The 13,140-nt window shown below is 37.6% G+C and overlaps 1 protein-coding gene across 3 annotated transcripts; it reads left to right on the forward strand.

The window, feature by feature from the left end:
- The first annotated feature begins 6 nt into the window (after positions 1 to 6).
- On the forward strand, positions 7 to 12,064 carry LOC105139063 (MAG2-interacting protein 2-like). Of its 3 annotated transcripts, none has more exons than XM_011045366.1 (12): positions 7 to 194; positions 299 to 506; positions 597 to 808; positions 1,488 to 2,469; positions 3,150 to 3,375; positions 3,487 to 4,237; positions 4,994 to 5,082; positions 5,222 to 5,581; positions 7,107 to 8,337; positions 8,480 to 8,742; positions 8,837 to 8,942; positions 8,990 to 12,064. In XM_011045366.1, exons 1-12 carry the CDS (start codon positions 41 to 43, stop codon positions 11,512 to 11,514), a joined length of 7,107 nt encoding a protein of 2,368 aa, XP_011043668.1. In that variant the 5' UTR covers positions 7 to 40; the 3' UTR covers positions 11,515 to 12,064. The 3 variants fall into 3 exon arrangements, with proteins under 3 accessions (XP_011043668.1, XP_011043669.1, XP_011043670.1); XM_011045367.1 differs by having other exon boundaries at positions 105 to 194; positions 303 to 506; XM_011045368.1 differs by lacking the exon at positions 7 to 194 and having other exon boundaries at positions 415 to 506; positions 589 to 808.
- Positions 12,065 to 13,140: the final 1,076 nt, after the last annotated feature.

A 13,140-nucleotide genomic window follows, 5' to 3' on the forward strand; every position in this document is an offset into this window, starting at 1 on the left:
CTGTTTCTTGTCCATAATCAAAGAGAAATTGAGTGATTATATGAATTATAATTCAAAATCATCAACAGAAATTAGGAAAAATCTATCGCTGTTTATATCTCCACGAGGTGATTACGTTGCTGTAGCCAGTGCTAATCAAATTACGATTTTGTCCAAAGAGAATGATTATCGGCAACCGCACGCAACCTTCACTTGTAAGGCATTTAATTTTAATTTTACAAGCTTAAATATTAAATTATGCAGTTAATCAGTACCAAAATTTATTTATTTTTATTTCATTTTTTGGATTTTTTGACAGGTAGAGGTGGTGGTGTGTTCACGAGCGGGGTGTGGTCTGAATTTCATGGTGTCATAGGAGTAGTAGATGATAGTGATACAGTTTATTTGATCAAAGTGAATGGGGAAGAGATTATGAGAATTAGTAAGCGGCAGTTGAGAGCAAGTTCGTCGATAGTAGGATTGATTCCGCAGGATGCTGATGATAATGATGCGCAGCGGTCTTGTTTGTAAGTGTTGTTGGATTTGCATCGTATGTTAATAACATGTTAAGTTATGTGATTTTGATGGATGATTAATTGGTTGAAAAAGTTTTCCAGGTGTAGATTTGTTGTTATTACAGCAGATGGATGTCTTCATTTGATTGAGATGAGTAAGGAGCCAAGTGCTTCTGTTTTAAATAGTGGGTTGAAGTCGCTGGGGATGCTTCCAAAGGATGTTTTCTGCTTTGACTATAGTTCGGAATGTTCCTTGCTTGTTGTTGTTGGTAGTGCAGTTGGTATGACGCAATCGTCTGTTGAAAATTCTGCTGGTATGTTTTAGTGCTCTGTTATTTTTGTTGTGGTAGTCAAGTGAAAGTTTGAATTTGTTAAGGGGTTTATGTAATTGATATATATGATTTACATTAGACATGTAATTTGGAGGTTGACGTGAAAATGCTAGGATTTCTTTTTTTATTGAGTCGTATGGGAATAATTTTGAATATCAAGCTGTCTTGTTTTTCTAACCTTCAAATGACGGGATGCTTGTCAACAATTTTAGTCTCTTATAATTTTTCATCAAATCACACTGACTTTGAATTTCCAACTACTTTCTATATATGCAAGTACTAAAGCTTGTTCTTGTTTGTAGCCTGACTTGCATTTCTCAATGAAAGATCAAATGTTTGAGTCCTGCTAAGCATATTTGGACTTTAACTCTCAGATTTGGATCTCTGTGTCTAGCCCTCACGGGACACCTCACACAGGATTTATGGAGTTTCTTCATTTTTTTTCCTAAACTCTTTGGAGCATACTTTGAAAAAAAGAATTACAAAAATAATAATACCCGAGTTGACACTTTGGCCCATGAATTTGTAATGCAACTCGCTGTGTAGATGGTGAAATCATATATGTTAAATACCCACCCCAGGCAGCTTGGAATAACATTTTTTTTTTATTTAAATTACATTAGACAGTTTTGGAATTTTATATTCTATTTTTTTTTTTCAGGATCTTGTCTTCTTTCTCTTTGGTGTAGAAGTCGAAACTTAGATTTGGAACCATTGATTTCTATTCAGTTTGAAGGCTTGTATTCCAAATCAAAAGATGCCGTACTATCATGTCCAAAGGTGCTAATTTCACCACATGGTAAGTTTGTTGCCACTTTAGATATAACAGGACGCTTGCACATTTTCAAGATGGATAAAGAAAGTCGATCACTTGTGAGTTTTTCTTGTGAAGAGCAATTACGTTCACAAGGAACCAGTAACATAACAAATGGACAGAATGAGCTTTTAAATGATATTGTGGATTTTACTTGGTGGTCTGACTGCATCATGACTCTAGCAAAACAGGGAGGCATTTTGGCCATGCTTGATATTGTTACTGGCTTAAAGTTTCAAGAGCACAACCATCTATATTCAATGCTTGTTCTGGATAGGATACAGCAGTTTCAAGGCCGCATATTTGTTTTAGATAGCAAAGTTCTGAGTAAACCTCATAGAGAGTTAGGTAATGTGTACAATGTAGAGCAGGTCACTGGTGGCAGAAGTGATCAACTCGATGTTTCCCAGTTGCACTGGAGCTTGATCTCACTGTCAAAGAGATCTGTTCCTGAAATGTATAATATCTTAATTAGTAACTGCAAATATCAAGCTGCCTTGGACTTTGCCAATCATCATGGCTTGGACAGAGATGACATTTTAAAATCTCAGTGGTTGAACTCTAGCCAAGGAAAAGATGGTATTAACATGTTTTTGTCAAATATCAAGGATCGCAGTTTTGTGCTTTCTGAATGTGTTGATAAGGTTGGACCAACAGAAGATGCGGTAAAAGCCCTACTGTCATATGGGCTGCAAGTGACTGATCAGTTCTGTTTTTCGGAATCAGAAGCTGATGAAGGGAGCCAGATCTGGGATTTTCGTATGGCTAGACTTCAGCTGTTACAATTCAGGGACAGGCTAGAGACCTATATGGGGATAAACATGGGCAGGTATTGTGTTATTTGGGAACTCAATCCCCTCTCTCTCATGGCTCACGGGTATTTATCAGAAATACAATGCTTCATCAGGATCTGGACAACCATTTTTGATGTATTTTATGAACTTTTACTTGAGAAACAGGCTGAATTCCTTGATGCATTTGCATACCATGCAAGTTCATATAGATTTTTGTAGGGAAAAAAAAAGACCTGCTATTCTTTCTATGGATATTGAAGCTGTTTATATCAACTACATGCAGAAAAATCTCATGCAAATTTCTCCATTAAGTCCCCCTTTCATTTTGTGATTTAATTTGGATCATTGAAGATGCTGCACCCACATAAATGATTTGATTCTTGATACATAATTTCAGGTTTCTTAATTCATTTTCCTTCACATGCAAAAAAGCTTTAGCATAATGATTTTAAGATGCTATGCTTATAATTATTCCACTGCTGTTATTGATATCATTGCTGGAAATTCTTATGCTATTAGAGAAACAGCATAAAATATTCCTGGATTGTGTAATGACTTTATAATGCTGTGGTTATTATTATACTGCTGTGGTTGTTGCTGTCATTGCTGGAAAATTCTTATGAGATTAAAGAAATTATAGCATAAATGTACCTGAATTTACTATCAGATTATTAGTTGTATTGACTGATAGTGTATTGACGTAGTCTTTGTGCAGGTTTTCTGTACAGGAATATCGCAAATTTCGTATTACACCTGTAGGTGAAGCTGCCATAACACTTGCTGAAAGTGGGAAAATTGGGGCCCTAAACCTCCTCTTCAAGCGTCATCCTTATTCACTATCTCCTTCACTGTTGAAAATATTAGCTGCTATTCCTGAAACTGTTCCTCTTCAAACCTATGGGCAGCTTCTTCCTGGGAGATCTCCTCCCCCAAGAATTGCTTTTAGGGAAGAAGATTGGGTAGAATGTGAAGAAATGGTTAACTTTATCAAGGGGCTACCGGAGAATCATGAGATTGGTGCCCAGATCCAAACGGAGCCCATTGTCAAGCAGTTTAGGGAAGAAGATTGGGTAGAATGTGAGGAAATGGTTAACTTTATCAATAGGCTACCGGAGAATCATGAGATTGGTACCCAGATCCAAACAGAGCCCATTGTCAAGCGGTGCCTTGGTTATCTTTGGCCGTCATCTAGTGAACTCTCTGAGTGGTACAAGAACAGAGCTAGAGATATTGATAGCTTTAGTGGCCAGCTTGACAACTGCATCGACTTGATTGATTTGGCTTGCCGCAAAGGCATCTATGAGTTACAGAAGTTTCATGAGGATATTTTATTGTTGCACCAGCTAATTTATTCTGATGAAAATGATGTTGACGCATGTTCTAATATGAGTCTTATCTCCTGGGAACAGTTATCTGATTACGAAAAATTCAGAATGATGCTTAAGGGAGTGAAAGAGGAAAATGTGGTAAAGAGGTTGCATGATAAGGCTATTCCATTTATGAGAAATAGGTTTCACAACATGACCTATTATACACAAGATCAGGATACAGATTTCCATTTTCCTTCGGTTCATGAAAATGATTCATTTCTGGTAAAATGGCTGAAGGAAATTGCATTGGAGAACAAACTAGACACATGCTTGATGGTTATTGAGGAAGGATGCAGGGAATTGCATGTTAATGGTTTCTTCAAGGACGAGATTGAAGCTGTAGATTGTGCATTGCAGTGCATTTATTTGTGCACTGTTACAGATAGATGGAGTATAATGGCTGCCTTATTGTCAAAACTCCCACAGAAGCAAGGTACATTCTGTGGAGTACAGATTTGATTGAAAAAATATTAATTAGGTTTTATTGGTTGCTATTTCGTTTATAAATTTCTAAATAATATAGGTCTCAACACACGTGTGCACACATCTTGTGCACTTAGAGAGGGATTTGGTGGGGGTGGGGGTGTTTCATTTTGTAAAAAAGAATGAAATTGGAGTCAACATGTATTCACTGTAGCTAGTGAGAGATCTCATGGTACAGAAAATAGTTTCTGCATTTAAATAAGCTCATGGCAGAGCTGATCCTTCTTAGCCGAGAGATGCCAGTTATGAGACTTCAAACTTGAAATAGGAATTGGCATAGAAGATACAGATCATTCCAATTGAGCTCTGCTCTCAAGTTTGAGTTGCTTTTAAAATCTGAAGTTTCGATAACATGAGTTTTCTTTATTGATTTTCCTGAATCTGAAACTTTACCCTTTTTTAAGCTGTTCTAGTATAATTAAGCTCTGCTCTCAAGTTTGAGTTGCTTTTAAAATCTGAAGTTTCAATAACATGAGTTTTCTTTATTGATTTTCCTGAATCTGGAACTTTACCCTTGTTTTAAGTTGTTCTAGTATAATCAAGAGTCTTGGTTATAATGACTATCTATATTCTACTGAAGACTGAAATGTATAGAAATATCAGGATACATGAACACAAAGCATGTGTACTTTGTGTGCAGTTTTGTCATCTTTGGTTATTGTTGGTATTGGAATTGTTGATGATTAATAGTATTTCACCTTAACAGATGTTGGTATTTCTATTGAGCACCTCAAGAAACGACTGAAGCTTGCTGAAGGTCATATTGAAGCAGGGAGGCTTCTGGCACTGTACCAGGTTTGTCTTTTGTTTTCTATGGTCCATGCTTCTTTTGATCAGGAAATTCATTACAAATGTCAAATAATTGAATCATTAGATATATGCTTCTATTCAGGAATCTTCACTTTCTAGCTTGCTCTTTACTTCTTTGTTTCAGGTTCCCAAGCCAATGAATTTCTTCCTTGAGGCTCATGCAGATGAAAAAGGTGTTAAACAGATTCTTCGTCTTATACTGTCAAAATTTGTTCGCAGACAGCCAGGTCGATCAGATAATGATTGGGCAAACATGTGGCATGATGTGCAATGCTTGCGAGAGAAGGCTTTTCCTTTCCTTGACCCAGAGTATATGCTAGTGGAATTCTGCAGAGGACTGCTGAAAGCTGGGAAATTTTCACTTGCTAGAAATTATCTGAAAGGTACAGGTTCAGTAGCTTTGGCATCAGAGAAAGCAGAAAATCTTGTTATTCAAGCTGCACGGGAGTACTTTTTCTCAGCTTCGAGTTTGTCTTGCTCTGAAGTAAGCACTCGTGCATGTTATGCTCTGTTATGGCTTTGGATACCTGGCAGTAATTTGATTTGTTCATCTCTTTAAATATCCATTAAATATCTGCATGTTCTGAATTTGAATATGGGTTTTAGAATGCCATGCTTTGTATCACTAGGAATTGTTCTGAAGGCACTCTTGTAGTTTAAAACTTTTAATTAGATATTTGTGGAATCTTGAAAGTCTTTTGGTTTAGTATTTCATTATATGTCATCAAATGCATTTTCTATCTATTAACTTGTTATGATTATCTTTTTGGAGCACCTATGCCATGATGCTATAGTCTAAATCCATCAAAGGGAAGGAACTGTAGGTCAAAGTCAGATTTGTTTCGTGTGCCATTCATCTTCCTCCAATTATCTTTTGGAAAAATAAAAAATACCAGCTATTCCAGCCGCAAAGCTCAATCATGACCAGCATAATCTCCACCAACATACCTGCACTGCAACAATCCAATTACCACAACCAGTAATCCTAACTGTCACAAATTCTCCAGAACCAATGCTACAGAATCCACTCCATTGCTGTATCACAACCTAAAGGACTGTCCACAGACCTGTCATCTCCACCACAAATCCAACTCAAATTGCAGTCACAGGCCCCCCACCAACAATCAAAACCATTGCAGTGTCACACAATACATCCCACCGTAATTTCAACAAACCCGTTTCTAACCCATCCTTATGTGACCAAATATTTATATCAAATCCTTGTATTTCAAATAGACACACATCATTAATAAAATTCACGAAACTTTAATTCCTCATAAGTCTTGTGCATATGAAAAAATCTTCTTTCCAGGCAGATGACTATAACCTTATTTGGCCAGCATCTAAGTTTTGAAAAAGAAAGTGTGAGACCCTACAAATGATTGACTCAAAACAGGTTCTGTCTTGTAATGGGTGATTTTATTTTCTGGTACTTGAGTTCCATTTTCCTTTTGAGGCACATGTTTTGGTCTGTCACAGGAAAAAAAAAACGTTTTGCTTTAGTTTCTATGAATTCCTCAAAAATCACAATTATAATTGTGTTTTTGGAGTTTTTTAATTAGATGTTGGTGGAATCCTCCATGAATTCTTGAAAAACACTTTCTCTGTGGTGCATTTAGATTTTTTAACTACATGTTCTAAAACTGATGGACTTTTTGTTGTATGTCAGAGCCAAGTTTGAAGTATCACCTATAATGTATCATGATGGTGTTTTCTTGATGTATTGTATTATTATGTATATTGGATTATCAAATAATGCTTCAGTTCTTTTTTCTTTTTCTTTTTCTTTTTATGAAATGGAGTAGGTTGGGAGGTGGCTGGGGTTCTTTTAACACACTTATGGAATAAGTAATTGTAACCTGTTGTGTTTTAGGTTCTCTAGTTTTTTTTTTAACTAGCGACACTATAATATGCAATAATGTTTCCATTGTTTATGACGTTGTTTTGTTTTTTCAAATGGCTGTCTTCCTGTATAAATTGATTGATTTTGCTTCTGCAACTTGTTTCAGATCTGGAAGGCTAAGGAATGCCTTAATTTATTTCCAAGTAGCAGAAATGTTCAGAAAGAGGCTGATTTAATTGATGCTCTCACTGTTAAACTTCCTTACCTTGGGGTGACTTTACTTCCTTTGCAATTTAGACAAATAAAGGATCCTATAGAGATCATCAAAATGGCAATCACTAGCCAAGCTGGAGCTTATCTACATGTTGATGAACTCATTGAGGTTGCCAAACTTCTTGGGTTGAACTCTTCAGATGATATATGTACTGTTCAGGAAGCTATTGCTAGAGAAGCTGCAGTGGCAGGTGATCTACAATTGGCATTTGATCTGTGTCTTGTTCTGGCCAAAAAAGGGCATGGTCATGTTTGGGATCTATGTGCTGCGATAGCCAGGGGTCCTGCCCTTGAAAATATTGATATAGGCTCTCGAAAACAGCTGCTAGGTTTTGCTTTGAGTCATTGTGATGAGGAATCTATTGGCGAGTTGCTTCATGCGTGGAAAGATCTTGACATGCAAGGCCAGTATGAGACATTGTCAATCTTGACAGGGACAAGCCCTACAAGCTTCTCAGATCAAGGTTCCTCTATAACTTCACCCCCAGCCTATGAAGAAACAATTGATCTTAAGGATTACTCTGAACTGGATGGAGGAGCAAGCAGTGGAGATCGAGAAGTTTGTTTCAGTAACATTAAAAACACACTTTCTTTTGTTACTAAAAACTGTTGTGTGGATAGTGGAACTGATCTGGAATCTTTTTTGTGGGAAAATGGAAAACTTGTATCTTTTGCCACTATTCAACTTCCATGGTTGCTTGAATTGAGTAAGAAAGCAGATAATGGTAAGAAATTTTCTACCTTTATTCCTGGTAAGCATTACGTTAGCATAAAAACACAAGCTGTGGTAACTATCCTGTCCTGGCTGGCAAAAAATGATTATGCTCCCAGAGATAATGTTATCGCCTCACTGGCAAAATCAATCATAGAACCACCTGTTACAGAAGAGGATGATATCATGGGATGCTCTATCTTATTGAATCTTGTGGATGCCTTTAGTGGAGTTGAAATAATAGAAGAGCAGCTAAGAATACGGGAGAATTACCAAGAAATTTGTAGTATCATGAATGTGGGAATGACATACAGTTTATTACATAACTCTGGAGTTGAGTGCAAGGGTCCGGCTCAGAGGAGAGAGCTGCTGCTGAGGAAGTTTAAAGAGAAGCACAAACCACCTAGTTCAGGTGATTGTCCATAATTGGTTATTTATCATAAAAAATCTACCCAGCATACACTTTCGCTGTGATTCTATTTTATACCACTTAATGTTCTTTCCAGAGCAATGAAGGTAATTCTTCTGTCTGTTGTTTTACCTGTTGAATGCAGATGAAATGACCAAAATTGATGTACAGTCCACGTTTTGGAGGGAATGGAAGTTTAAATTGGAAGAAAAAAAACGTGTAGCTGAACAATCTAGAGTGTTGGAGAAAATCATTCCTGGAGTTGAAACTGGGCGTTTTCTGTCTGGTGACCTTGACTACATTAAGAGTGCTATTTTCTCTTTGATTGAATCAGTAAAATTCGAAAAGAAGCACATTATAAAGGATGTGTTAAGACTGGTCGATGCCTATGGCTTAAATCACACTGAGGTATGTTGTTGTATCTGTTTTTATCTTTGAATATATGGAGGACAACCAACTGATCTTTTAACTTTTTATATAATATATTTTCTCTGTTCTTCAGGTGCTACTAAGGTATCTTAATTCCATCCTTGTTTCTGAGGTTTGGACTGATGATGATGATGTTAAGGCTGAAATTTCAGAGGTCAAAGGAGAAATAATTAGCTTTGGTTCTGGAACCATCAAAACTATTTCAAAGGAGAAATAATTAGCTTTGGTTCTGAAACCATCAAAACTATTTCCTTGGTTATATACCCTACAATTGATGGGTGCAACAAGCAACGCCTTGCTTATATATATGGCCTCCTCTCTGACTGCTACTTGTGGCTGGGAGAATCCAAAGAATCATCGTCAACAGCACATCCAAATTCACCAAATTTGTCTGCTCTTGATGCAGCTCGTTTGTACAAGGTCTTTGAGCAAGAATGTCACAGAGTTTCTTTTATCAAGAACTTAGACTTCAAGAATGTTGCAGGATTAGATGGTTTGAATTTGCAGTCTTTCAAAAATGAAGTCTTTTCACATGTTAATGAATCTAGCTTGGAAGCCTTGGCAAAAATGGTGCAAACACTGGCCAGTATCTATGCTGATTCACTGCCTGAAGGTCTCATAGTGTGGCAAGATGTCTACAAACATTACACAATGAGTTTATTGTCTACTTTGGAAAGTAGAGTTAGAAAAGAGTGTGATGTTCAAAATGCTGAAAGATTTCAGGAATTTATGAGTCAACTGGAGCAAACCTATGATTTTTGCAGAAAATATATGAGGCTTTTGTCACCTTCAGATTCTTTAGATATTATGAAGCGATACTTCAAAGTGATTATACCCCTTCACAGTTCTCATGAGATTATACCTGACAACTCAACATGGCAGGATTGCATCATCGTTATTTTGAACTTCTGGCTTAAATTGACAGAAGAAATGCAGGAGATAGCATTAGATGAGAGCTCAGTAGGAACACTGAGGTTTGATCCAGAGTTCTTATCAAGTTGCCTGAAGGTTTTTATGAGGATGGTGATGGAGGATAGTGTTTCACCAAGTCAGGCCTGGGGCACCGCAATTGGTTATGCAAGTTCTGGTTTAATTGGAGATTTTTCTGTTGAGATACCAATTTTCTGCAGAGCTATGTTATATTCTGGTTGCGGGTTTGGAGCCATTTCAGAAGTATTCTTGGAATCAATGTCAATCTGCGCCATCAGTTCAGCTTCAACTGCTAAGAATGAATCCCTGGATCTTCCTCATCTCTATGTAAATATGTTGGAGCTGATTCTAAGAAACTTGGTTGGTGGATCCCATGAACAGCAGAATCTGTATCATTTGTTATCATCTCTGAGTAAGTTGGAAGGTCAAATGGAGAATTTGCAAAGAGTCAGGCATGTAGTTTGGGAAAGAATGGCCCAATTCTCTGATAATTTGGAGCTCCCAAGCCATGTTCGAGTATATGTTTTAGAGATTATGCAGTTCATCACAGGTAGAAGCATTAAGGGTTTCTCCACAGAGCTAAATTCTAATCTTTTACCATGGGAAGGATGGGATGGGTTGCTCTCTACTGGTAAAAAGAGCAACCCTTCTGCAAATCAGGGGTCACCTGATCAGACAGATAATTCTAGCAGGTTTACAAGTACATTGGTTGCCCTCAGATCATCTCAGCTCGCATCAGCCATATCCCCAAGTATAGCAGTTACCCCTGATGATCTCTTTAATGTTGAGACTGCAGTCTCTTGCTTCTTGAAATTGTGTGAATCTTCCAGTACAGAGCCTCATTTTGATGCTTTGATAGGCATTTTAGAAGAGTGGGAAGGGTTTTTTGTAACTGCAAAAGATGAGGTAGATACCACAGAAGCAACAGAAACAGGAAATGACTGGAATAATGATGACTGGGATGAAGGATGGGAGAGCTTTCAGGAAGTAGAAGCTTTGGAGAAAGAGAAGCCCGAGAATTCCAATCAGGTTCATCCTTTACATGTTTGTTGGATGGAAATTTTCAAAAAGCTTATCACATTGTCCAAGTTTAAGGATGTGCTAAGGCTGATTGACTGTTCCCTATCAAAGTCCTATGGAATATTGCTCAATGAAGATGATGCCAGGAGCTTGAGTCACACTGTGCTTGAGAAAGATTCTTTTATGGCTCTAAAAATGATGCTTCTTCTGCCTTATGAAGCAATACAGTTGCAGTGTTTGAATGTAGTTGAAGACGAGCTGAAACAAGGAGGGATCTCAGGCATGCTTGGCAGGGACCATGAGGTCTTAATGCTCGTGCTATCTTCTGGGGTTATATCAAATATAATCACCAAACCCTCGTATGGCACCACTTTCTCATATCTCTGCTATGTGGTTGGGAATTTCTCACGCCAGAGTCAGGAAGCCCAGTTATCAACAATCACAAGCAAGGGAGCAAATGAACGTGTAAACATAGAGAAAGATGTGCTGTTACTTTTCGTAAGAATCATGTTCCCCTGCTTCATATCACAGCTTGTGAAGACAGATCAGCAGATCCTAGCTGGATTTCTCATTACGAAATTTATGCACACAAATCCTTCTTTCAGTCTCATTAACACCACAGAGTCTAGTCTTCATAGGTACTTGGAGAGGCAGCTCCATGCACTGCAGCAAGGCGACTACTTTTCCCTCGAGGAGATAAGTTCCTGTGAAATGTTCAGGAATACAGTCTCCAGACTGACGATCAAGTTGGGAGATGAGATTCGATCAGCATTGCCATTGCTTTCTAGTAATGCTAGATGAACTATATTATAAACCGTCTCTTTTTTTGCCCCTGAAAAGAGAGGGGAGGGGTGGAGAGGTCTTATTTTAAGAAACCCATCTAGACCACTCACAGATGCATGTATTGTTGCTTCCCAGTTCCAAACGTGGGACATCAAATAGGAAAGAGGACTGGCAGGTCTCGAAAAGAAGCAAGGGTTAGTTTGGTTCTCCAGCACAGCTTCCCGTTTCCGACTCTGAACCTTTCTCAGTAAGAAATCTTTTTTTAGCAATTTTGCCTAGATTCACTTGAGAACATTTTTTACTTTGTGTTTCAAACTGTAGGATATCAATCCCTGTTCTTATTCGTTCCTATGTAGGTTATATGGTTTTCTCCTTTCTCCTTGGTTTTTTAAGGAGGTATGTATGTACTCGTCAGAATTTTGGTTAGGCTGCTTTCTGTATACACAGAGTGTGCCTAAACCATCGAATGAGTTGCTATATCATCCTTGCATCTGTCTTTTGGTTTTGAAATGCTGATTGAATAACTTAGACACATTTTCATATATAACAAGATCCATTTCTTGAGAAATTTCTTGCAATCTCTTGTTGGATACGGGCATTCCAGTTGATGATAAAATCCTTGGATGTATTTGCTCATGACAAACTGACGTCATATTGATGATATTTTTGTTATAGATATCCCATTAATCAAGTCAATTAATTGTGACACTGCCCTTGAACATGAATTCTCCAAATTATTTTTTGATATGAGATTTAACATCGAAGTAAAATCATCAAAAACACTAAAATAAATCATTATGATTAAAATCATTTTAAGAACACCCATCAGCATTGAAATCCCCTGGACCTTCCTCGAACTAAAACGTCCATTACCTTCAATTATTAGAATAATATCAATTTAATTTGTCTTGCTCCTTGAACTAGGGTGCAAAGCACGTACTTTGAGCCCGGCTTCCTAACTGTAAATCTAAGCCTTTGCATAGTTGGCGCTGGGGCTCAAGTGCTTCACACACTATTTCTTCAAGTTTTATGCTAATTGCATCCAGTAAAAGGACTCAATTGCAAATTTAAATTGTCTGGGAGTAAAATTCAAGTTTATTTTCACGTTATCTTAGCCTTAAACAAAAATAAATAAAGCAAGATGAAAATGATGGGCAAACCACGGACCTTGGCAACATACTTCTACTCGAACCTCCCTCCCTCCACGTTTACGCCACGTCATAAACAAAGTCAAAACCCTAACTTAACGTCTCCTTCGCCTAAACCCATCATCCATCATAGCAAACACTACCTCCTCTGCTTCAAAAAAAATCAATCAAACGTCTATAAAATGGCCACGTCATCTCTCCCTTCTCAACTTCTCTCCGTACATTCCCCTTTTTCAGCTTCATCCGGTCAGCAACATCATCATCGTTAATGGACGCTACTAATAACAAGGTGGTAGAGGTGATTGATACAGAGGAGGAACTGTCAGTGTCTCTTGCGAAATACGCAGCTGGTTTATCGGACAAATTTGACAAAAGAAAAGGGACTTTCACTGTCGTTTTGTCAGGTGTTTCCCTCGTCAAGTCCCTCAGGTACCTCGTATTTGTCATTGTCAAGTTTGATCCTTTTTTTTTTTTTTTTTTTTTTGTTATTGTTGGT

This window comes from Populus euphratica, unplaced genomic scaffold (genome assembly GCF_000495115.2).
Source record: "Populus euphratica unplaced genomic scaffold, PopEup_1.0 scaffold121.1, whole genome shotgun sequence".
Classification (NCBI taxonomy): Eukaryota; Viridiplantae; Streptophyta; class Magnoliopsida; order Malpighiales; family Salicaceae; genus Populus; species Populus euphratica.